General features: G+C 38.1%; 1 protein-coding gene across 2 annotated transcripts in view; it reads left to right on the top strand.

Moving 5' to 3' along the window:
* Nucleotides 1–17,239, top strand: part of RB1CC1 (RB1 inducible coiled-coil 1) — a 77,097-nt gene extending 59,858 nt beyond the window's left edge. The window contains exons 19-24 of one of the 2 annotated variants that reach the window (XM_060775299.2): nucleotides 3,402–3,456; nucleotides 4,955–5,002; nucleotides 10,862–10,920; nucleotides 12,187–12,323; nucleotides 14,172–14,242; nucleotides 16,257–17,239. In XM_060775299.2, the coding sequence (XP_060631282.2) occupies nucleotides 3,402–3,456; nucleotides 4,955–5,002; nucleotides 10,862–10,920; nucleotides 12,187–12,323; nucleotides 14,172–14,242; nucleotides 16,257–16,334 (448 nt within the window). In that variant the 3' untranslated portion in view covers nucleotides 16,335–17,239. The remainder of the gene's footprint in view (nucleotides 1–3,401; nucleotides 3,457–4,954; nucleotides 5,003–10,861; nucleotides 10,921–12,186; nucleotides 12,324–14,171; nucleotides 14,243–16,256) is intronic. The other variant, XM_060775300.2, reaches the window with a different exon arrangement.
* The last annotated feature ends 10,052 nt before the right edge of the window (nucleotides 17,240–27,291 follow it).

The raw sequence follows: 27,291 nt of genomic DNA on the forward strand, positions 1-27,291 counted from the left end.
TTCCTAAAAAGTTCATAAGATCTGTCCCTTGATCATGATCTCCTAATTTGTTTGGTAGGTAATAAACAGTAATAGTTTTAAAGCATGGAGCTTTAATCAGGAGCAATAACTGAGCACTGTATAATAAAATAAAAATAATGTAACTTTATTTGGATCCCATCCCATCTCCCCTCTGGGGACTCAGGACAGCTCATAACAAAAATGGCAGCCATTTGATTCTAAAATACATAATACAAAAACCAATTCAAGTTAAATAACATATTTCCATTCTTTCAGCTTTGTTTTATTTTTAGAATATGTGGTGTGTGTGTGTTTTTTATTAATGAGGAAGGCAGTATCCGTTTCAGTGGAAGAAATTGCAACCTCAACTGACTTTTCTGTCATACATTCTGGTCACATTTAAATACTTATTTAAACTTCAGTAGTGACTCTCCCCCCCCCCCAATACTTTTTTTAATCCAGTGACCAGAGAGTATTATGTGCTTGTGTATTTCACTACCCTATTGCCACCCATGTGTACAACATAAAACGCTACCATCTCATGATATGATAGGACACGAGGAGATGATAAAAACCTTGTATTGAGTCAAACTTAGTCAAAAAAATTATATTGTGGAAAATCAACTGTATCAAAATTAATTGTTGGAATTCATTATAAAGTATTTTGTTCAAGCAGTTGAAACAGCATAAAGGTTGGGGTTTTGTTTTTGTTTTTTTTGCAAGTTTTAAAAAAATTCTGATAAACTTAGGAGCCCCCTATTTTGTCATCTACTGTTTCAGGAGTGTCAAATTAATATTTATTGAGGGCTAATATTTATTGAGGGCTTATGGTTGTCTTTAAAGGGTTGTTGACTCCATGCACAGAAAATACTGTATATAACTATATATTTTTTATATTATGGTTGGTGTTCTAGTTTTTACCCATTTTGCATCCAGGAATGTTATTGAATGACTACTTTCATAGGTTTAAATTATCTGCCATTCAGATGGGGGATAATGGGAATTACAACCCAAAATGACTTTTGGCTCTGAGGTTAGGGAAATGTTAGAGGACATTTTAACATTAGACATGCTATCCACACATACTATATTCCAATATCTGGAGGGCCACATAAAATGAAATGGCAGGCCTGAATTGGACTGCTGGTCTTGAATTTGACATATGTGGTTCATGCAGTGAAACTTATATAGTATATCCATTAAATTGGGAAAAAACATAGAATGTCAAGATTAACGTAGTACTACAGACAGATACCCATAATGCTCAGGGATTTTTCAAAGCCACAAAGGTCATCTACGGACCAAGAAACCATGGCATACAGCCTCTACGCTCATCAGATGGAACCAGACTCCTGAAGGACCAAAACTCAATTGCACTATGTTGGAAAGAACACTACCAAAGCCTCCTGAACCGCAGCTCCAATGTGGCCGAAGAGGTCCTCTCACAAATCCCACAACAACAAACCAGGGATGAGCTTGCAGCACTGCCCAGTTTGGAAGAAGTCAGCAATGCCATCAGCCAACAGAAGAATAACAAAGCCAGTGGACCAGACGGGATCCCTGCTGAAATCTTTAAAGAGGGAGGACCTGAGCTGACACACCAACTCCACCAGCTCATAGAAAAAGTGTGGGTGACCGAGAAAATCCCAGCAGACTTCAAGGATGCCACCATCATCACCCTCTTCAAAAAAGGGGAAAGAACAGACTGCGGAAACTATCGAGGTATCTCCCTTCTAACCTCTGCTGGGAAAATCCTCGCAAGAATCCTTGCAAACCGCCTTCTACCCCTCTCAGAAGACACCCTCCCAGAATCCCAGAACGGCTTCCGCCCCTCCAGAGGAACCGTGGACATGATCTTCACTGCACGACAGCTCCAAGAAAAATGCAGGGAACAAAACCAACCTCTGTACATGGCGTTCATCGACCTTGCAAAGGCATTCGACACAGTGAATCGCAGCGCTCTCTGGACCATCCTCCACAAAATCGGGTGCCCAAGCAAATTTGTGAACATCCTGCGGCTCCTCCATGATGACATGATGGCAACAGTCTTGGACAGCAATGGCTCCCAAAGTGACCCATTTAAAGTGGAATCCGGTGTCAAACAGGGATGTGTTATTGCCCCAACTCTATTCTCCATCTTCATTGCTATGATACTTCACCTTGTTGATGGGAAGCTTCCCACCGGAGTGGAAATAATCTATCGGACAGATGGCAAGCTATTCAACCTCAGCAGACTGAAAGCCAAAACCAAGGTTACAACAACATCTGTTATAGAACTCCAGTATGCTGATGACAATGTTGTCTGTGCGCATTCAGAAGAAGATCTACAAGCCACTCTAAACACCTTCGCAGATGCATACGAGAAGCTCGGCCTGTCATTGAACATTGAAAAAACCAAGGTGCTTTTCCAGCAGTCACCAGCCAACCCCTCTCCAATGCCAGTGATACAGCTCAATGGTGTAACATTAGAAAATGTTGATAATTTCCGCTACCTTGGCAGCCACCTCTCCACCAAAGTCAACATCGACGCCGAAATACAACACCGCCTGAGCTCTGCAAGTGCAGCATTTTCCAGAATGAAGCAGAGAGTGTTTGAGGACCGGGACATCCGTAGGGAGACCAAGGTGCTTGTCTATAAAGCTATTGTCCTCCCAACCCTGCTCTATGCCTGTGAGACGTGGACTGTCTACAGACGTCACATGCAGCTCCTGGAACGTTTCCATCAGCGCTGCCTCCGGAAAATCCTGCAAATCTCCTGGGAAGACAAGCGGACAAACGTCAGCGTGCTGGAAGAAGCAAAGACCACCAGCATTGAAGCGATGGTCCTACAACATCAACTCCGCTGGGCCGGCCACGTTGTCCGGATGCCTGACCACCGTCTCCCAAAGCAGTTGCTCTACTCTGAACTTAAGAACGGAAAACGGAACGTTGGTGGACAGGAAAAGAGATTTAAAGATGGGCTCAAAGCCAACCTTAAAAACTCTGGCATAGACACTGAGAACTGGGAAGCCCTGGCTCTTGAGCGCTCCAGCTGGAGGACAGCTGTGACCAGCAGTGCTGCAGAATTTGAGGAGGTACGAGTGGAGGGTGAAAGAGTGAAACGTGCCAGGAGGAAGGCGCGTCAAGCCAACCCCGACCGGGACCACCTTCCACCTGGAAACCAATGCCCTCACTGCGGAAGAAGATGCAGAGCAAGAATAGGGCTCCACAGCCACATACGGACCCACAAGGAAATCCATAATGGAAGACCATCTTACTCGTCCAACGAGGGATCGCCTAAGTAAGTAAGTAAGTAAGTAAGTACGTACTACAGACAGACATAACATAAAGCTATTTGGTTAGCCAGAGGGGTTCAAAAGGAATACGTGCATTTTATTAACACCTTGTTTGTTTGTTTTTAGTGAAAATGCACAGATGTTGTCTGAAGAGAAACAGAGGATAATGATGTTAGAAAAAGTGAGTACATTTCCCCTACTGCCAGTCTACTTCTTAAGCATTACTGAGTGGTAACGTGCCATATTACTGTTGCTGTCCTCATAGTAGGTACTTAGTTCTTTGACTTCCAATTTGATATTATGCTATTCAGTTAGAACAATTGAATTCATTCACTACCCCTCTCAAAATTGAAAGTATGTGTGGTGAAGCGATGAAACACATGCTTTTTATGTAGTGAGCTTTAAATGTCAAATCTACAGTTAAAAAGATATCAAGCAAAAAGACTGATTGTGCTTTCAGCCAATGTAACCAGTAGTGTTTAGATATATGTCTGACTTTTGAGCCTCATGAACATATCTCAAGCAGTCAGCGAGTTAGAAGTAAACCAAGACAAAAAAATTATTGGTCTTTCTCTCCACCCTCAGGGGAGAGGAAGCAGCAGTAATCTTTATATGCCTAGTTGGTCTGAGTCAAATTAATTAACATTATTAAAGTGCACATATCTGCCTTAGACCTACTGTCTTACTGTCCTAGTTGGCTGCTGAACTTGTTGGTGAAAGAAAATAAAACTCTGACTTCAGTGACTTTAAAATAGTATTTCTAAGTTATGGAACTGTTCTTCACAAGAAAAAAAATCTGAGGGCCATATTTCAGTCTCAACATCAGATTTTATGAAAGGCACACCTGTTGTGAACAGCTGTGTTTTTTTAGATTATATCAGAAGCTGATTTTCAAAGAGAAAGCATTACAGAAGCCTGCATAATGTGGTACAGCTGACTTATCGTCTAGTGTTTCTGTGTGGAGAGATAAATGTGTATTGGATTTCAGGCTTTTTAAGCCTTTTTTAAAAAGAAAAGAACCAGTATTTTTGTTTACTCAAAGCTGAGTACTCTGGAATTGAATAAAAATGCTGATATTATGTGAATGAAGGTATAATACCATATTTACTCGAATCTAATGCTCACCTTTTTTGGCTAAATTACATATCCAAAAGTGAGGTGCATCTTAGATTTGATGGTGTGTAAGAGTCGCACACCTAAACCTACTTGCACCCCTCCATCAGGGGAAACAGCGCCCCTCCATCTGGCCAAAGCTGACAAACTCACCAGCCTCAGCCTGATGGAGGGACAGCAGCTTCTCAACTGGCCTAATTCATGAAGCCTTCAAAACCTTTCCCTTGCTTTGAAGGTGTCATGAATGAGGTCTTAGTTGGGAAGCTGCTGCCCATCCATCAGGTTGAGGCTGGTGAGTTTGGCCTGGTGGTCAACCTTGGCCTGGTGGAGGGGCATGGCGTCCCCTGCCAATCACTCATTCCGAGGCAAGCAGCAGAACAGCTGGCAGGCAAGGGAAACTGTGCATTACATTCAACAACACTTTTTTTTTTTTGCAATGCCCACCTTCAAAATTGAGGTGTGCATTACAGTCCATGGTGCATTAGACTCGAGTAAATACAGATATTAATCTGTGCTCTATGAGATATATGCACATTGTGATGGTCTTGTACTACTTTTTTTGATAGACTCTGCAGCTGAAAGAAGAAGAAAACAAGAGGCTCAATCAAAGATTGGTAAATACAGATATTTATATGGATTCCTCAAACTTTGTTTTAGAAAGCCAGATTCGTTTAATTAAGATGTATAAGGTCAGAATATTAGTAGTCCTTTGCTATCCTAGGACAAAATCCATTGTTACGCAAGTAAACTGCCCTCTTGCATCTCCCAGAATCTGTTCTGAATCTCCTACTAGCCTTCAGAGAATCCGTTGAGCACAAGTGTGAGGACTCCAGAGTGAAGGAAGAAATCATCACTGGGATGAGTTAATTATATTGTACCATCAAAATAGTATGCCTGGCTATGGCAGTGAACGCTGAAATAATGCAAAGAGAATATGCTTTATTATGAGAACATATTAGGGCAAATATATGATCATTCCATTGGAAAGGCAGAAGAAGACTCCAATGAATAAAAAAACAGTCAATTGAAAATATTCTTTTGATTGTTTTAAATAATAGTGTATTTAACCATTATAATTAATGCTTTCTTGAAAATAAATTCCTAGAAATCATTGTTAAAGCCTTAATTTTTTAGAGTAGCAACCTCGATTGAACAACCTAGCTTGTTTGATTGAACTTGAGAAATATAAACATAGCATCATAATGAGGGAAACATTCCTACATTAAGGACTCAAGTCGTGATTAAGCCATTTAAATATTACTGTAGAACAACAGTGCAATTATTCTGTGTTGAGCACAGTTTTAAGCTTGTTTTTGGGGTTGTGCAGTGATAGCTAATAAAGTGTCAATCGTTGCTGATCTCCTCCTCCAGGTGAAGTGGATGCATCCTAAGAAATCCCTCCCCACTGTGGCTCATTGGTACCGTTTGTGCTCAGATAACATGTTGTAGAAAGCATCCCACAGTCCTCTGAAAAACACAGAACTTGACACAATACATTTGTGGCTGACTAAGGGTTCCTTAAGGACAGAGTCTAAACTGCATACAGTTATTGTAGCTTAACACTGCTGGTGAAGGAATCTTCTTTTAGAATATTCCCCCTGCTATTTTTCAGCATTTTTGGTTGGACTAATAAAGATAATACTTTAGTTATTTTGAAGAGTTACTTTTTGGAGAGCCAGTGTGGTATAGATGCTTGAGTGTTGGACTTAAGACACTCTGAGAACAGGGTTTGTATCCCCCACATGGCCATGAAAACTTCTCTCAGCCTCAGAGAGACATAAAGGCAAGAGACCCCTGTGATCAATTCACCTTAAGGTTTCCATAAGTCAGAAATGACTTGTAGGCACACATCAAGAACTTTGTGATGGCCGTATTTTTCTCTACAATTTATCTTAAAGTTAATTGTTTCTGAAAAGCCTGGTGTTTTACATCAAAATAGAATCTGTGAAAAACAAATTGAGGACTAAAGAAAAGTTCCCTAAGAATAACCAAGAACCTGGAATTTTATCAAGGTAGATTTTCAACAGCTAGTTCATACATATTATATAAATGATTGTTGTTGCTGCTCTGTGATGGCTTGGGAAGAGCCCTTTGTTTCTGGTGTTACATGCTTGCCATTTAGTATTTATTTCACATTATTAAATTCAGATAGATGTAAAAATGCCAGTAATTCAAAAAATGGACTAGTAAAATAGTTGGGTGTCAACTAGCATGCAATATTTCTAGCTTTAAGATCAGGTTTTCACTAGACATTTGACATTTTAAAAATGAATGTGCTGTCCTTATTATGGATATCTCATTCAAGAGACTGGGAATCTGTTTCAAATAAAATAGCTTCTCCACTTTTAAAAAAGTGGGGGTCCTGCCAAAAGAGAGAGAGAGAGATCCATATGGATCATTAATACCAACAGCTTCAATGCTGAGACTACGCCATAAATTGTATTTCAAAAGTTAACCCTTATGCTTGGAGTAATGTGTCCCCTTTTTTATACTTGCTGAAAGGCATATGAGCTGGAAATAAAACTCAAAACAATGACTAGTCTGGAACCATGAAATGTGTCTTTAATTTGAACTTGACAGAATAATGAACTGATTCTTGACAAGATCATTTTAATTTCATTTCCTGAATATATATATAAAATCTATCTGAGCAATAAATCAGGCTAATTTATGTTCCTATTTATTATGAGTTAGAAAATAGTGGTAATGAAATATGTTTGAAGGATCATTTTAATTTCTGGCTATAACTAAAATCTGTTTGAGTAATAAATCAACACTAATTTGGACAAGGTCACATTTATGTTCTCATTTAATTTGAGTTAGGAAACAATGGTAATGAAATATGCTGGAAAATAATGATGTAAAGATGCCAAAATAAAACAGTGTTTGCGAGTGCATGCATATTGTTAATTGGTATTCTGATGTATTCTGCAGTTGTTGCTTCAACTTCAAAAAACATTTTTTCCTACAGTTGCATTGCAGCTAGAATCATAGAGTTGGAAGAGACCACGTGGGCCATCTAACTAACAGTGAGAATGAAAAAAGGGTAGAAAGTAATACTTGATATTAGACATACCACTTAAGTGTTAGTTTGTACCCTTGGTAGGACTGGAATCCTAGATTTCCTTGAAAAGGGGGAATAGATCTTTAACCTTTGTAGAATTCAAAACAATCACTATTCTACTCAGTTGCTCTGCAGGAAACAAATTTGCTGTACAACTTTACATTGAGTTTGGCCAATGACTGAAGTCACAAGAATATCACATGTTTTAGAAATATTACACTATAGATTTTTCTGTGCTACATGTGCGCTCACACTGTATGTAGCCACATTAAATGAAACTTTTATTTATTTATTTATTTTGTACATTTCTATCCCGCCCTTCTCCCCTCAAGGGGGACTCAGAGCGGCCTACTATAGTAGAGCCTCGCTTATCCAACATGAACGAGCCAGCAGAACGTTGGATAATAATAAGGGATTAAGGAGAAGCCTATTAAACATCAAATTATGATTTCACAAATTAAGCACCAAAACATCAAGTTTTACAACAACAGAAAAAGCAGTTCAATACACGGTAACATTATGTAGTAGTTATTGTATTTACGAATTTACCATCAAAACATTGCAATGTATTGGATCTGGGTGGGAAGCAGACTGTGTTGGATAACACAGAACGTTGGATGAGCAAAGGTTAGATAAATGAGACTCTACAGTATTTAGGCTTTCTACTATGAAAGGTAACCTAGTTTAGGCGTATGCTATGGGATTTGTTTTATTTTATTTATTTGGAATTTAGTAACTATACTTTGCCTGCATTGGAAACAAATAAAGGCTAAGGTGTTTGGGGACAAGGGGAGGACTAAAAGGCTAAGATCCCTTTGACAACCATTTGCGTTAAGTAACTATATCCATCTTATATCTTTTTACCAAAGAGAAATCTCACTGAAACTTATAGAAATGTACAGAACTGCAATGTTAACAAGCTTTTAAAAAGAAAATAACTATCTCATATTTTGCACATATTTTGGAAATAATAATAATTTAATATTATTATTATATAATGGATATAATAATAATTTTGGAAAATTATTATTTTCCAAAATAATCTTTGATAATTTTGGAAAACAAACGGATTGTTAAAAATTGTAATGTAAGCATATAAAACTGTTTCCATATTAGCTTAATGTCCTAATCCTGGATCAAGTTAGTATAATTGTTTCCATTTTGTAGACAGGATGTAAACAAATAGATGCTACACAGTTTGAATGAACTAGAATATGGCAACCCAGAGAGATAGGAGCAGGTTCCTTGGTCCTGGTACAGATGAGGAAAAAAGTACAAGACTGAATGGGCACTAAATTGAAGGAAGAGAGAAACTCTTCAGAGTACGAAAAAGGAGATGGAGGGGAGAAGAAGAAGAGTAGTCAGAAAGAGAAAAGACATTTGAGGGTATTAATTAAGGGTGTTCTGACCTGTGTGAAAGTGATACAGGCTGATCAAGTTATGATGCAGAGGGAAAGAGAAAAGTAACAAGTCGAAGAAGAGAAATAGCACCTGGATGGAACAAGGTCCTGAACCTAAGAGAAGCTTGGTATTTTAACAGCTAAGAATGAGTGTCCTTATTTTTGCAGTAACTCCAAGGCCGTGGAAGCTAGACATCAGGCAAAGATGAATACAAAGGAGACCCTGGGAGTATGCTTTTGAGGACATTCTAAATTGATTTTTAGCAGATTGTTTTAATTTTAAAAATCTGCACACTGAAGTTTTATGTTTAGGCACTAGGTGACAGACTTTTCTTAGCCATGAGAAACAGAACAGAACTAGAAGCAGTCCTGTGTGTTAATTTCTCCACACACCTTCAGGCATATGGATTCTTCTCAAGCATCTGGATCTTTGGATTCAGTCTGATGTGTAAAAGGGAAAAGGCTTAACAGATAATAAAATAACTTCCTTATTGATTTAGTATGACTTCTGGTCATTAGAAACTCAGTTTTGAAAAACATTCTTAGAATTTAGGTTGAAAGCAGGACAAATGTTAATAAGTTCTTTATGGTGGTTGAACATAAATTTCCATGAAATTGGCATTAATCAAAATTTCAATGTGGAGAAAGTGTTTTGTTTAGAACTCGCATTTTCCTCTTCTGGAGTTCTCCTGTCCACCTTCCAAAAAGAACTAAAAACGTGGATGTTCCACTGTGCCTTTGACTAGATCCCCAAATAACTCTGGCCCCCAATTTTGATCCATAATCAGATCTTGCACTTTACCACTGCTTCCTTCTAAAAACAAAGTGCTCTCCTTACATTACCCCCAAGTTCTAACCTTGTTATCTGTCCTTAGCACTTTATTCATCAGCCCTATCCTTTGCAAATGATTTGCACCAGCCACCTGCTCGAGCTCAGAACTATGCACTACTCAGACTATTGAAGGTTGTTAGAAGTTCGCTATTGTATTATGTTAGGTTCGTGTTTATACTGTTGAAATGTTTTTATGAATTCTGTTGTTATATTTTAGCTGTGTTGAATCTTGGACTTGGCCCCATGTAAGCCACCCCAAGTCCCTTTGGGAAGATGGAGGCAGGGTACAAAAATAAAGTTATTATTGTTGTTGTTATCATATTCTCATGTACCAAATAATTGTTGAGAATTACAGTTCAGTAACTGTTAATTACATGGAAATGATATTTTCATCTATAGGTGAATATGGATGTCATTTTTTCATCATTTAGCCCAGTGATACAGATCTCAAATCTAATCCAATCCGTAATATACTCTTTTACAGATAGTTGTGGTACCTTTGCTACTTAATTATTTTTTTAAAAATCAGCATTCTTAAGGCTTGATGTTATAGGAGTACATACTTTCAGATCCTACTGAATAAAGAATACATTTAATGGACAAGTCAAATTTACTGATTCTGAAAACAATGACTGAAAAATGTCATTTCTTCTAGGATCCTGTGGTGAAAGAAGTATCTGAGCTTTTTCTCTCCCTCCCTTTCCTTATTTAGTAGTTTTCCTGTCTATCTTGCATCACATGAACATTTTTATTCCATTTTTGTCTCTTATTTCTTTTGAGTCCATTTTTGTCTCTGTCTGTCCTTGATTCCTCAGTTCCATGAGAACAAGGCTTACACTTTTTTTTGGAAAGGTTCATACTAAAGGAGCTTCAGACATAGGTGAACTGAGAAGTATCACTATAAGAGGCTGAGAAAACTGACCCCAGTTCTAGTGTTCCTGATGCAGATGGAGTGATGAAAACATTTCCCCATTCTCACATCCAGTCTTGTCTGTAGATTCATACTCCAGTGCTCAAACCACTAGGCCACACTAGTTCCCAGACTAACCTTTAAGAGGGTACAATAAGTACTTTAAAAAGCAAGAAAATATGTGGTTTTGTTCACCCTATACTTTGTATATGTGGTATAACATTTTGCCAGAATATGAAAATAATCATGCTTTTCCAATTTTTGCAGATGTCTCAAAGTATGTCTTCAGTGTCCCTAAGGCATTCTGAAAAAATCGCTATAAGAGAGTAAGTATAATAATAATCATCATCATTATCATCTTCTGTATTTATATCCTGCCCTATCTCCCCAAGGGGACTCAAGTGTGGCTATAAATTTACATTAGAATGTATGCACACCTGCATAGATCTCATTAGATAATACTCCCTCTTTTCCACATGCATAGACATCCACTACACTTCTTGTGTTGTAAAAACTGGAGTTTCTAGATACAAGGCTGTTGTGCCTACTAGTGCGTTTAAACATTTGTTTTTGAAATAAATGCATTTTGGGGGATTACTTTTTGAATATAACATTTTATACTAGAGGTGGGAATAAAATGGAAAAATAGAGATGGGTTACTCCAGTACAAAAATATCAATTCTATGTCATTCAATTTCTTCCCCAAAAGTTAACAGTGAGCATTCATGAAATCTTAACAGCCAGGAAAGTGAGCTTTGCATCAGTAAACAAAATCATTTCAATAGTTCTAGCGACCACTGCCAATATATATCTAGGAATAATTGGTTCTTTTCTCAACTTCCACTTTTCTTATGATTTCTATTCTAGTGGCTAAACTTAAATGATTTATATTTTTAATATGTATTTGGGGGGAGAGAGGTGATGTCTTTTCTCTTTGTTCATGTACGAAAAGTAAGAAATGTTGGTGGTAGCTGCTAATTTGCTTTGTCCGTTTTAGGCTCACACAACTATAATCTAAAGTCTTAAGGCCCTTCCAGACAGGCCCTATACCCCAGAATCTGATCCCAGGTTTTCTGTTTATCCCTGATTGTCTGGCAGTATGGACTCATATAATCCAGTTTAAAGCAAAAACCTGGGATCAGATCCTGGGATATAGGGCCTATCTGAAAGGGCCCTTTCTCCTTTCTACTTGAAGACATGATATTGCAACTTGTTACTGAAAGGTTGTTCTCCTTCAGTTTTCCTTTACCATCTTCTTCATTAAAATGCTGATAAAGTAGTCCCAGCTGCACAGAGGACAAAAAAGAAAAAGGGATCCAGGCAGATAGAAAAAGATTTTGCACAAGGAGCTTCTGTTGTCATTGGCTTTGTTAATTGAGGCATGCCTGTATTGGTGTTTTCTGCAGCCTTTTTCTTTATTTATATTGTTATCTAGCATTTTTTCAAAGAGTAGAAGCATATCCTCTCTTGCACATCTAATTTTCTCTTTAAAATAATCTTGTGAAATAAATTAGGCTTGACAGATAGCCACTGGCCAATAGCCACCACCAATAACCACATTCTCCTACTGATTTTTGTTCTTTTGATTTCAGTTTCCAGGTTGGCGATTTGGTTCTCATTATTTTGGATGAACGTCATGACAACTATGTATTATTCACAGTTAGCCCAACTTTGTATTTCTTACATTCAGAATCTCTTACTGCACTGGATCTCAAACCAGGTGAGTGTGGTAAGTGTCATAACTCCAAAGAGACAGCTCAGATAATTTCAAAACTTAATCACATATTAGAATGTGCTGTTTATCCACATTTGTATGCATGTATTCATTTATATTGTTCAGATAAATCCCAAAGTGAGAACCACATAAGGCGGTTTGGCTGGGTCTGTAATAAATCTTAATGAAGCTATCCAAAACTAAGCACTGTCCTTAAGAAGTGTTAGCAAATTTAGTTTAGAGGGGGACACAGGGAGAGAATTTGATGCATTTCTCCCCAAACTACCTATGAAAAGAAAGCACCACACGAGGTTGAGAAATTTTGAATGCTATATGCCCAGTTACCTCTTTTACACAATTTTACATAATTGCCAACTATGTAGGGCAGGGGTATAAATTTCATTTTAATCAAGGGCCACATCAGCCCTTTCAAAGAGCCACTGAATCTATGGGTAGAATTGGCCAACTATAGAGTTGGCCAACTATAATTTTTTAATATAGTGGTTGATGATCTTTGGGTTTTACCCAATTTGAGCCCCCAGATGTTATTGAATGACAATCCCAAACACTTGATTATCCCCACGCACACTGGGGATAATGGGAATTGCAACTCAAAAGTACTTGTGCCTCTGAGGTTGGGGAAAGATCAAATGACATTTTAAAGTCGGACATCATACCCACAAGTCTGGTATCTCAATTCAAATCCCTCTAACCTGACTAAACAGAACAGACTTTCAAATGTTACTGTATCACATAAGCTCTGGGCTAAGGGCTAATGATGAGGAATGCAGGAGTTGTAGTCCAGTATCTGGAAAACCACATTATGGAGGACCATGAGCTTTGAGATTGACACATGTTATGTAAGGGAACGGCCACATCCTGTCAAGAGGGATGTGAGATCTTAGCCTTTAGGTCCTATTGGCGTTTTCCACCTAAGAACAAGCTTATCTACCTATTTTTACCATTTACTCTGATCAGGAATTGGAGTTGCAAAGATATTTTAAAGGGCAGGAAGTTGTTGCTTGGAACTGAGCTCTGTTTTGCAGCTGAGAAACTTGTCCAGTTATTTGAACGCCATGTGCTCTGTATGCTTTTTGGTTAAAACATTCAAATAGTTTAAAGCAATTATTGGGTTGCCTTCTTAATCTGTGAACCAGATGCTGAAGAAACTCTTGGTTCTGATGCATATAGCTGATACCTAAAGACATGTAGATAAGCACACCTCAGCATATCACAGAATATGATACTCTGCCATCTTTCCCCTTTGCATAAAATTATGAGGCATCAATGTATGCCCTATGAAAAAGCTTGAAAGTTTGTGATAGGTGAGCAATACTCATTATAACAGAGATCTTTTTGGCTGGCAAAAGCAGGGGAAGCTCCCTTGCCAGTTCCCCACTTCTGCTGCACAGTCTGAAAATCACATTATGCCAACATAACAGGCCATTGTGATGTATAAAGCATGATCAGGATTCCAGGCTGTGTATCCAATAATATGAGAGTAGCATTAAGTGTATGAGCGATAATGATGATGTTTTTAGGTTGCTGTTAGTTTTTCAGGCTGTATGGCCATGTTCCAGAAGTATTCTCTCCTACATCTATGGCAGGTGTCCTCAGAGGTTATGAGGTCCTCTGAGGACTCCTGCCATAGATGCAGGCGAAACGTTAGGAGATAATACTTCTGGAACATGGCCATATAGCACGAAAAACTTACAGCAAACTTTTGACGATACGATGTTGTTATTGTATCAGATAATTAAAATTGACTTTTTGTGGTTGCTAGAAGTTTGGCCTTGTTGGACAGTTTTGTGATTATAAGGACAATAGTTTGTATATCATGAGTAACAAACACTTTTTTTCTAGCTTCAGGCACAACTCGAAGGCCCTGGGTTTTAGGGAAAGTAATGGAAAAGGAATATTGTCAGGCAAAAAAGGTAAGCTTTATAGGTCTGAAACAAGATTCCTCTGTATTTCAAAAGTAAATTTTAGGAGCAATACTGAAAGTAAGTAGCTTTTTCAGTCATCAACCAGTTTTATTTATAATCCAGTCCAAATTATCTTTTTTACCCAAGCCTGGAATATCATTTTAAAAATCAGCACATGAACATTTTAGTGTAAAGCTCATTATGTGTAACTTTGCAGGTAATGTGTTATCTTTTAATTGTTTTTATTGAAAAATTGCATCAAATCCTCAAAACTGACCACAAATACAGTGTTTTGGAAGTAATAAGGAAATGTTACTTACTATATCCAAAAAGTAATGGCTCATAACAGTCTGTACATTGCTTCCCAAATAGAACATTGCTGTGCCATCTTAACTTGCAAAAATATCTTCTTACAGACAAAGTTACTTCTAAAATACTACTTAAAAGTTCTGATTGACACTAGTATTTTTATAAGAAAGTGCTGTAGATCAGCTTCTAACTATAAAGCAACTTCAAAGATGAAAAGCAGTCTCAGTATTGAATTTATAATAAATCATCAAGTAAGCCATTGTGACCAGTCTGAAGAAGACTTGAAATTACTCAGATGTATGCTGACTTGGATGATGTAGCTGAGATGGCTTCGATCTCAACCATGGGCAGAGTGCAGCACCTCCAAGGCTGTTTTTGGAGCTCTCAGACTCTCCAGACTTCCCTCTCACTGGCCTAAAGGATGGAAGTGCCAGTTTGCCTTTTAAAGGGTCTCTCAGGACTGATTAAAATAATAAAAAATACCGATTTTTCCAAAAGCAGAAGAATACTTATAGCCTTTGCCATTTTTTTTCCTCCATGCTCCCCTGTTTTTGGAGTCACCTCCAGACCTGTTGCAGTTCACTTTCTCAATTTAGTGGATTGAAGTTAGTTCCTGCTTATCTGTTTTTAAAGAGTATTTTTCAGTTCGTACAATCAAAGGATGTTGACAAGAGTATCACTTCATGTGCTTTTTGTAGCGTATGATAAATCTTGGAGAGAATGCCTAAATTTGGGGGGGGGGGGGTTAATGTTAGACCTTTCTTCAAGAGGCTAAGAATCCTTCACACTTAAAATAAGTGGTGACCATACTACTTAAAACATGACCACGACCCTTTATTTACTCTGGGCCAGCCTTCATCATTCCATTGTCAAGCTTGAATATCTAATGATGGCTTAGCTCCCATTGTTCATAAACGAGGCAGATAATTATTTGCCTGGAATCAGATTTGGGAATGGAAAGTATACTGCTTTAAATCCTGTGGTGTCGTCCAAGTCAGCATAAATACAAATTGGCAGCAGTGTACTGTTGAGTGACCTTCATACGCATCTCCCTTTACGAACCACCGCGAAGACTAAAATCTTCTGGGGAGACCTTGCTCTTGCTCCTGCCATCATCACAGACGCATTTGGTGGGACAAAAGAGAGGAACTTCTCAGTGATTTCCACCCCCACCCCACTATAGAACTCCCTTCCTGGCGAGATTAGATCAATCCCCTCCCTCCTGTGGGGCAAGCCTTTGGGGCAGTGCAATTAGACAATAATAGTAAACCCACTCTGCTAACCGGAGCCAGCATGGTGTTTTGAGATTTAAAGTAGATGTAACTGTTTTTAGTGTTTGGACATATTTTTACTTATTTTATGTTCCGGCATGGAATGCTTGCCATATATATGCTGTGCTCTGCCCTGAGAAAGGCAGAATATAAATATGTTAAATAAAAATAAATAAATATACTTTTAAAATCCCCTTAGTAATTAAAAGTGATTTTAGACGTAGTCATTGATCACAAGGTTTTTGTTACAACATTCCAAGATTTTGGAAATCATAACAAAATGATGAGCTCAGTGAGAGTTAGGGTTTGAAAGGACTTTACTAGAAATGGCATACTGAAAGAACTTGAAATGTCATGTTTGACAATCAGACCTCTCAGAAATGTGTCTTATTTGGCAATTTAGGTAGCATTTGAAATAATTATCTTTGTTGTTGTTTTTTTAGGCACAAAACAGATTTAAAGTTCCTCTTGGTACAAAATTCTACAGAGTAAAGGCAGTGCCATGGAACAAGAAAGTATAACACCATCATGGAAATCCAGCCCATTTCCACTTTTTTTCTGGCTTGGCCTTCAGGTCTCATTTGTCACTCCAAGCAGCAGGTCATCTTTTTATACTAAGGTCATATGACAATGCTCCACTATGGGATCCTTTTTCTTTTTAATGTGTTACATTTGAGAATCAAACATTTCATCACAACACCTGGCCTACCTGTTCCAGTTTTTTTACCCAAATAACTTTAGAAGTGTGGACCAAATGAGTTCATTTTCTGAAAGGGCAAATCTTGTTCATCGTGGCTTATTTATTAGCCATGTTAATTGCCTGTTAAATATACATTAGTTCATATTAGGTGTTAAATGTTAGCTATCATTACCAGCATATGTCCTTTGTGAAATCATTATCAAAGTACTTGCACTCTTTAACAGATTCTTTATAATATGTATAAAATACATCAGCTATCTAAAAGAGGAGTGTTCATTGCATGCAGATAATCATAATTTTCTTCAACATGAGTTTGCCTCAGTAGATGAAAAGGTAACTTGCTTCATTGCATTAAAAAGCCTTTTAATATAAATGGCAGAGAAATGGGGGGAAATGTATCTTCTTAGACTGATATGATTCATATCAGTCCTCGGTAAAACTCCACAGTCTTCAAAGCATTTTGAAGGATTGATCATAGATTTTGAAGGGAAGTAGGTGTGTTCTTGTATTTATAAATGAAATGCTGGAGCCTTCCCAATTCACAGAGAGTCTTGTATTAATCTATTTAGAAAAAAATCATATTGATGAAATTGTATTTCATGACTGAGGTTCAGGAAAGAGAAGAATCCATTGTACATTAACTATAAAAAGGCCATTTAAGTAACAAATTATTGTATTGTAAAAGACATGTAGAATTTAAAAACAATAAAGATTTGAACCTGTAAATGTCTCAATGGTCTGCATGCTTTTTAAATGCCAGTGTCGTGCAGCAGTTCTATCCAAACTGCTCTTGTAAATTTTAAATTAAAATGTATAAGGCAATTTGTATTAATATATAAAAATGCTTGTATTATTCCAAAAAAATGACATTCTGAAAATTTCAATGTATGGTTGAGCTCATAATTTAATTGACCGTTTTATGTTTGCACAGCAAAACATAAGAAAAATGGTTCAAATAAATTGCTTGTGATGAGGCAAAATTGTGGTTTTGTTCTAACCATTTTTTTCTCTTTTGATGGTGGATTTTGATGATGAAGGAGATGATGATGATTTTGGTCAAAGAGTATATTACTCTTATTGTAACTGCACTATCTGATTACTCATCATCTATCCAACCTGGAATAAGTTTTTTGCTCTGTTTATACTTTGTGAAGTTTAAAGATTTCTGGTTGTTTTTTTTTACTCTTTTCCTTAGACTGCATGATTTCTTCTGACCTCTCATGAGTTGATACATAAATTCTTAGGTGAGAATCTTTTCTATCAATGTGTTTGAAAACTCTGCTTTTCCATTGTTCTAAGCTACACAGGGAGCCTACTTGGATAGTAGCAACTGCCATGTACAAATACTCAGTCTCAGTCCATGAAGGACTAGGACAAATTATCCTGGTTCAAGTTCAACCCATTTCATCTGCCTTGACTGACTAATCTATTTGGGCCTTTAATCCACTTTCCTTTGACATTAAAACAAGAGTTGATTTAAGTCCTCATATCGTCACATTTTGTTTTCATAACCTGTTCCTGGAGAGTTCTCTTTCCCTTGCTATCATCTTAGAACTCTAGAAAATTTCATTCCTATATGTATATTGAGAGTAGAGAGTCAATACAAGTACCACTTGTGCACCTATTGGAGAGAGCACTTTTCCAATCACTTAAACAGTATCTTCCTGAATTTTAAATTACTCTCAGAATGCGACATATGTTCTTGTAAATGCTAATCCTAAAAAGACAATTTGGTTCCTAGCTTACACAGGCCTCTCAGAAGTACTTTAAGAATATTACATCATACAGTTATAATAAAAACAACTGGTGATGACCTTGGTTTTTCAGAAATATTTTTCATGTGTTTCATTTTATAATCTTCATGTGTATCTAAAATGGAAATTCTGTCAAACAAAACCCTAACATATTCTGTAATGATTCTGAGCAGTCATTTGAAAAATATTTAGTTTACATATTTGCTGGATATCGCCGCCTGACTAGCCTATGAAGGTATGACTACTATGTACGGCCACCTTGTTTCATCTTCCTCGACAACAACAAAACTATGTCTATGTCTTCATAATTTGAATAAACACCACACGGAAAGTGAGAAGGAGGTATAAAATTACCCAGAAGTGCCTTTCTAGTTCAGTGTCTCATTTATGTACAATGTTTTATTTCTAGCAGTATTTCATAAATCTGGATATAAAAGTAATCGTAAGCTTTATTTTATACTGGATTAAAATTATAGTTAAGTACCTAACATCAATGCTTTTCATTTTAAATTAGAAGAATCATACAATAGTAATAGAACGTCAATTTATGTGCCTAATTCAGCAAGCTCAATTTCCTGTATGATTCATAGTTTGGAGCAGATTATATGAAATCAGACTGTTGTTGTACTGGATTGATTGTGAAGAGAAGTCTTGACAATTCTACTAATGGCATTAGTACCAAGCCAGTAGTCAGTTCTTCATACTAGTTTCAAGGCCAAGAAGATGAACCTCCAAATCCTTGAGTTAAGACGGCTGTATGTGTTATTGCTTCAATATGAGGCCTGCTTTAAATCACATAGCATCTGTCTTGGTGTGGTGAACCACTGGTATTGTATTGGTCCCCACACAAAAGGAGACATCTGTTCTGTATGGTATGTGTTGTCTCAGATTCCAGGAGAAAAAACATTGGCAACAATGTGGAGTAAATGGAACATTTAATCCATCTATTACATAAGTGAAAATAAAAAGAACATGTACAGCATTTGTTGCAAAATTAGATTTTCATGCACAGTACATGCATATTGTGCTGGGTGTCTGTACAAGCATGTTTTAAATGGCATCAGCTCACTTACAATTGCTTTTTCTTCTAAATTTTGGATTTTTTAAAAAAAAGTTTGGTAGTATATTTGTATCCACAGTTACTAAAAACATGTAAATGTAATTTGTTAATGAAAGATTATAGTGACGAGATTAGAAGTGCAATTTCTTGGTTTGTGCATATATGAATATGGCTTCTTTAAACTGAAGTCTAAAGCATACCTCTGCTTTATCATACCAAACAAAGGCTAGAGTTTTGCCCACCAAAACAGGTGATTCTAAATAATTTTTACAGGCACTTGTACTTATTCATCTTCCAGTCAATAATGTCAGTGGGATTGTTACAGGGTTCAACACTTCTGATACTAATATTTTAACATTGTCAACACGGAGGGTTATCCAATCAAAAGTTTTTCTACAATGTTTGAATATAGCATTTTGGTGAACTGTTTGAACAGTGGTTTTACAATTGAGTGGTACTACAGTGTGTCATATCGTAGGATCAGACTAATACAAATTTCAGAAAGTATCAAATTATTCCTAATTCTTTACAGGATGATAAACATTATGCAAATCTCTTGGGAAGGCAGGCAGAAAAATGTCAGTGTGCTGGAAGAGGCAAAGACCACCAGCATTGAAGCAGTGATCTGCCATCAGCTTTGCTGGACTGGCCACATTGTCCGAATGCCCAATCACCATCTCCCAAAGCAGTTACTATACTCCCACCTCAAAAATGGAAAAAGGAATGTTGGTGGTAAGGAAAAGAGATTTAAAGATGGGCTTAAAGCTAACCTTAAAAACTGTGGGACAGACACTGAGAACTGGGAAGCCCTGGCCCTTTAGCAGTCTTAACTGGAAGTCTACTGTGGAATTTGAAAAAGCTCAAATGGAGGGTGAAAGGAAAAACATGCCAAGAGGAAGGCGCGTCATGCCAACCCTGACTGGGACCGCCTTCCATCTGGAAATGGACGTCTTCATTGTGGAAGAACATGTGGGTCAAGAATAGGGCTCTACAGCCACCTACGTATCCACCACCAAGACACAGCACTTGAAGGGCCATCATAGTTGGACAACGAGGGATCGTCTAAGTCAATAAAAGTATAAGGGTGCCCTGATGAAGGCCAAATGTGGATATACTGTTTAATTTTAATGAATCCCGTTGGAATATTATTTCATAAAATTCTTTCAGTAAACAGATGCTGGCTTGGTGGTTCCTGAAGGAAAATGAAACATAAAAGCATACTGCTATGGTAAAAAGGGGGGGAAAACAAAACAAAATATCTAAGTGATTGCTGTAGTATATTCTTCAGGAGATGGCATCCAATCAATGTGAAAAGAACATAAAATGTTAAATTTAATTGGAAAAGTTGAATATTTGTACTCTTACCGTTTTTGTTTACTAATGAAGAAATACTGATTATATCATAAGTTTCTGTTTCCTAAAAGAAGCTGACATTCAGCTTCTGGTATGTGTCTGTTGAGATAGCATATCTGAGGAAGTTTCCCATGGCAGGTATCCATGATGAAGCATTGTTCAATTTCCATCACTGGCAAGGAGGTGGAGCTGTGATCTGATGCTTCCCCTGGTGCACTGGATGCTCTCATTGGCCCTTAGCATGTCCTCCCCAGCATTTTTGGGCAAGTGAAGTGGTGGCACAGTGAGTTAAACTGCTAAGCGGCTAAACTTGCTGACCTGAAGGTTGGCGGTTCAAATCCACAGAACGGGATGAGATCCCATTGTTTCCCCAGCTTCTGCCAACTTAGCAGTTCGAAGACATGCAAATGTGACTAGATCAATGGGTACCGTTTCGGCAGGAAGGTAATGGTGCTCCATGCAGTCATGCCAGCCACATGACCTTTGAGGTGTCCATGGACAACGCCGGCTCTTCGGCTTAGAAATAGAGATGAGCATCAACCCCCAGAGTTGACGCGACTAGACTTAATATCTGGGTAAACCTTTACATTTCAAAGGGAACAAGGAAATTTAGCTCTCCCAAAGCTAGATATGCATAGACAGCTTGCTAGCAATGTTAAGGGGTCTCCCTACTGGAAATGAAGTTTTGCAATGCAGGTCCATTGCATTCCAAAACCTCCCAGAAGGAAGGTCTCAAGAGGACAATCAGAGAGGCTGTCAATGAAAATCAGAATAAATGCACCAACCTTATGACTTCCACTTCTGATCCTTAACTATTCTGTGTAAGGAATTCTGAAGACCCTAATGATAAAAGAGAGCAAACTACTCTTGATAAGAATATTAACATCTCTTCTTCACGTATTAATTTCTTGCCATATTAGTGTCCCTCTCATTAGAGATTCTAGCCATTGCTGAACTGATTCCAAAGCAGCTATGAACATCTTTATGCCAGATTCCTCTGTAGGTGGAATGTAGTTCAAATCTTAGCAAGATACTCCACCCAGCAAGACATCTGTTGTACATGACATTGATAAGATACTGGCAAGCAGTTATTTAGTCTCCAGCTTGCTTCACGTCTACACTTTTTATGTTTGGGGAGGATTCTTTGAGGATCGAAGGAAGCAGTCCTGGTTGAGTTGAAGATAAAAGATGTCCACAGCTAAGAAAGAGGAAAACATGGAGAGGAGACCAAATATTTCCTTTGTTTTTCAAACCAGCCTAAAACACCATTTTATTGTGTATCATCAACCAAAAAATCAAGACGAGAACACTTAACTCCTTGGTCTCATCAAAGAAACTAAAAAATAGAAGTAAAATAGATCAGCAAGCCTGATAGGAAAGGCAGCTTTCTCTCATCACGAGTTCACAAACACAGTATCTGTAACTGGCCATACATTGACATGCCCCCTTAGAGGAGGCAACTCTTCAGATAAAACCAGATATAGTGATGGATGTCACTGCAAAATCAAGTGATGGAAACCGGTGCTTTCTAGGTGCCAGCAAAGCGTGTAGCAAAGAAATGCTGGATACAATTTCCGATGTCTGCAGTTGGATGCAGAGGAGGTAGGTGGACCTTTATTCATTTATCCTTCTTGGTCACAGATGGAGTAGTCAGGTAATTACTTCTAATAATATAAAAATAATAGTATTTGGTGTCTATACTAATATGCTAAAATATACTAATGAAATAATGAAAACATAATAGAATACATTTTAATAGAAGTGTAGCTATTTCAGTATAACTAGTTTTAAGAAATACCTTGTTCCTGCCAATTTCACAAAAACATTTCCTGGTGCAGAAATTATTTTTGAGCACAAAAATATGAGCACAGCTACACAACAGAGTAGAACCTGCCTGGCCATTTCTAACTTCCCATTGCCAGTCTTCCACCATGGTTGGTCCTTTGTCTGGGGATTTACCCTGTTTAGCTTGCCAACCATCACCAACACTTTTCTCTCCTGAAAAGTGATCAGGAGAGATGGTTGGAGAGGAGAAATGGTGTCCTGAGCCCAGATTAGATTTGTTTTTGGAAACCACCATTAGGGTGGATAATGATACAAGACAATACAAATGTTTCAATTTGTTAGTAGACATGTGCTGTGTACTAGGCTTGGGCGGTTTCGTTCGTTAATTCATTATTAATTCGTATTTAAATTAGCTTACGATCCAATATTGAGCCATGCAAGACTACTGTGAGGAGTAATTAAAAATCGAAACAATTTTTCCAATTTATTTCGTATTGTTTCGTAATTGTTTCGTAATTGGTTCAAAATTGTTTCGAAATTGTTTCGTAATTGTTTCGTAATTATTTCCGTATGTCTGGTGCAAGTTTTATAGTTGTTGTTTGTTTTATCAGTGATAAAAAATAAATTATCACACCAACAGTCAACAACAGAGGGAGAGGGAAACTTCAGAAGTCCCCCCTGTCCCATTTGGAGGGTTTTTTAGCATATTGTGCAATCGCGTCCGCCATTAACAAATCGATTTGTAATTTTACGAAATTTCGTATATTTCGAACTTTTTTAAAGGAAAATTTCGGAATTCTTTAAAAAAACGAAACGCAAGGGCTCCCCTAAAGACGAAACGAGTTTAGAACCAAATTTTTCCGTGGTTACCCAAGCCTACTGTGTACAGAAGGTGGACTGGAATTGCACAGACTCAAGGGACTGCTTGGTTTGTAATGTTTTTAAAATATTACAAGAAGTAGTAGCATAATGTTTTGACTGTTAAAAGGATTCAGGTTCAACTTCTGTTTAATTTTTCTGCAACTAACCAATACAATTCAATAATGATATAAATTGGAAAGCCAGTACAGTGTGGTAGTTAGAGTGTTACACTTGAACTTGGGAAATTCAGATTTCAGTCCTCACTGAGCTATGAAACACTCTGGGTGGCCTTGGACCAGTTAAGCTTTCTCCCAGTCTGACTTGTTGGAAGGAAGACTTGTTGGAAGGAAAAAATGGGGAGGATGAAAATTGTGTGTTGCCTTGAGCTTATTGATGACAAGGTGGGATTTAAATGTAACTATTAAAGCAACACCCAGGGTTGTCAAGTGTTGTGAAAAAGCATATAAGTTTAGAGTAATTCCCTTAAGAACTACAGATTTTTGTCTCCAACCAAACCAATGCCTAGAGTACTTACGTAAAGAAATGGATGGTAGTTATTTCTGATTGTTGTACTGACAGAATTGCAGATTTAACCATAGAAGCATGGTTTGTAACTGAGACAGGAATGTTATAATGGTTTTAAGCAATTCATTTTAAAGTGGAGATAATTGATTTTGATGTTCAATGTATCGTCAAAGGCTTTCATGGCTGGAATTACTGGGTTGTTGTAGGTTTTCCGGGCTGAATAGCCATGTTCTAGAAGCATTCTCTCCTGACGTTTCACCTGCATCTGTGGCAAGCATCCTACAACACACCAATTTTAGTGTTTATGTATATTTACAGTTTGGCATTGAATGTTTGCTGTATATATGTTGTGCTCTGCCCTGAGTCCTCTTTGGGGTGAGAAGGGCAGAATATAAATGTTTTAAATAAATAAATAAATAAATAATGATAACAGCGCTCAGCCAGTGTTCACAGAATTGAGTGCATTCGTAAAAATATTATTTTACATATAATAAAGCAGGTTATTATCAGGTTGGCTATACTGGATGCATTTTGACAACCTTGTAATTGGCATTGCTCAATGCTATGGAATCCTGATATTTGTAGTTTGGTGAGCTACTAGCACTTTTAGGCAGAGAAGGCTAAAGATATGGAAAAACGAGAAATCCTATAATCCCATAGCTTTGTGCCAAGACAGTTAAAGTGCTGTCAAACTGCATTAATTCTATAATGTAGCTGCACCTTGAGACAGGGCTTGAACCAAACTTAGTCATTCTTAACATTCATGAAAAACTGCATAAGTGCCTTGTGAATCAAGTCTCCCTTGTACTTCTTTCTTTAAAAGTTGTCTCATACATTGAAATCATGTGATTTCCCCAGTGGCATTAGGGTTCAACATCTGCCAACAAATGCATTGCCCGACTTACCGGGCAAGGCCTGTTGCGGCGGGGGGCGCTTTCCCGCCGGCCACATAGGGAGCAGGGGGCTTCTCCTTTCAGAAGCCCCTTGCGTGGCGGGAAGCTTTCCTGCCGCCTGGTCAGCAGGCCAATCAGCGGCCGGCCCCACCCAGTACCTTTAAGGGGCTAAGGGGCCGGCCTCTCCCTTGCCCAGCAGCCTTATATAGGCTGTGCTGGGCTAGGCAGGCCCAGACCTGCTTTGAGTTTTCCTCCCACCCACTCTGCATGTTTCATGTTGTTGTATAGTATTGCAGTTTTTTGGTTATTATCTGTTCATCACAACTAGCGTTGGCATGTGGCATGGGCCCTGAATCTGGTTTCTGCCCCTCCCCTACTGGCCGGGGAGGGAAGATACGGCTGTTCCCAGGGGTACCGTTTTTGTTGCCCGGTATTGTGCCAGTGGGCCCCCTGTTGGTCTCATCTTTTATCGGTCAGTAGCGGGCTGATCGATCTTGATCCAGAACCCATGCCTGGCAGCCATCCCCTTGTTCCTGTAAACAATAAATTAAGTTGTGGCCATGTTTTACTCCATCTATGTGTCAGTGTCATCTCTGGTTCTTATGGCGGGAGGAGTGTCGCCCATCCACACGCAACTTGATTTTGTAAGAGTTCCTTGCCTTTCAGAAACACAAGAATAATATGTGCTTCAAGTTTTACTCTACGTGAGTGTAGGATTTGTTAATAGGCAGTGGTGGTTTCATAATTATCACTTTATTATTAGCTTTACCTTATTATTTTCTTGCCTGTCTTTGCAATAGTGTTAGGCTTTGTCAATCATAGAACTGTGGGTTTATAATTTGACTTGGTGAAATTGTCTCAGGTTTTGCTTGCCTTTAGCATTAATCTCTGAATTTATGAACCAATTGATTTTCAAGAATGATGAGCCATTTCTTTTGTCCATGCATCATATTCTCTGACTCAGAAAGACACTAATCTCAAGGCAAATTACTCAGCTGTCTTTTCTGGATAGTCCCCTCACATTTGAGGAAGGACTTGGGGGGGGGGGGGTTGTATTGAATTTAGTGTACGATGTCACCTATTTCCACAAAGATTTATCCCCTCCTTTGCTTCATAAGTCATCCAAGCACAGTCCTAGAGCATTGAGTAGGAGGCATAAGCGTCAGAGCTCTCCAAAATTCTTCCTGACATATTGAGAAGCAAATGTTTAAGTAACCTAAATCAGAGTGTATAAGCACCTGTCACTTTTTCCTTTCAAATATCTTAGCATTTACAGATCATTCTGACTATAACCCTCCTTGTGACTTACATGAGTTGTACCCATAAGAGCACTCCAGACTCCATTCTGACACCATCTAAGATATGGTGCAGTCTTTCTCCCTATGTTATCATTATATATACGTAGAATGTATGTAACTTCAGTGGCAGAGCAGTCACATTAAAATGATATATGGTGGGAGTATAGCTGGATATGGCAGTTATTGAGATGGAAAGTTCTGAGTCTTAAAAGGAAGTATGTCATGCATTACGTAAAAATCCATCTTCTCACCCTAAACAGTTGTAGCATTATTTCTGAAGGAGGATTAACGGGAATGAACTCACTGCATTATGGGACATGTACATTGTAACTTAACATTTATTATGGCTAAAAATAGCCACTGGAAATTTAAATGTACATGTTATGAAGACTTAACATGGATGCCAGAGTGTTTTCTTACTCTGAAATAGCTTGGTCATATGCAATTACAGTAGACTCTCGCTTATCCAACCTTAGCTTATCTGACCTTCCATGTTATCCAACACCCCCACCCCATTTTCCTCCAGCATTTCCCCTTTAGAGGTCATGTTTTTAGTTTCCTTCTTTGTTCCCCATTTTGGCTGGTACCATTGTGTGGACTCCGAAGGAGGAGCCATGGCATAATGGTTCTGCCTCTCCCCCCCCCCCCACGAGTTGGAAGGAGGAGCCATGGCTATATGGGAGTTTGTAGGAAATATGGGAAGATAAAAGAATGAAGGTGGGCAGTTGTCTTGAGGATTTGTGTAAGTGTACTATCTAACTTTTCATTACAATTCCTTATTTGAGGTTCTTTTTTCCATCAGTGGTGAGTTTTCTCCTTGTGTCCGGAAAACCAAACAGAAGGAGAACTCACTCAACATTGATCTCTGCCAGGAAAGAAATATGGACGTCAACTCTCAGAAGCCTCTGTATTATCCAACATTTTCATTTATCCGACGTCCTGCCAGCCCATTTATGATGGATAAGCAAGACTCTACTGTATATCAAATGGGTAGTGGTCCTCAGTCCACATACATGAATGAGATGGTGATGCTTCTGCTTTCTGATGGTTCAAGTTATACCAACTTTGTTTCATGCATAAAATTATTTGAAATATTTTGTATAAATTTCCCTACAGGTTATATGTGTGAGGTATATTTTGTGTTTAGACTTGACCTCTATCTCTGTGGTAGCTCATTATATACATAAAAGTATTTTTAAAAAAACCAGGATCCAAAATATGGAGCATTTCTGTTCCCAAGCATTTGGGA

This window comes from Anolis sagrei, chromosome 4, assembly GCF_037176765.1.
Source record: "Anolis sagrei isolate rAnoSag1 chromosome 4, rAnoSag1.mat, whole genome shotgun sequence".
In the NCBI taxonomy this organism is placed as follows: Eukaryota; Metazoa; Chordata; class Lepidosauria; order Squamata; family Dactyloidae; genus Anolis; species Anolis sagrei.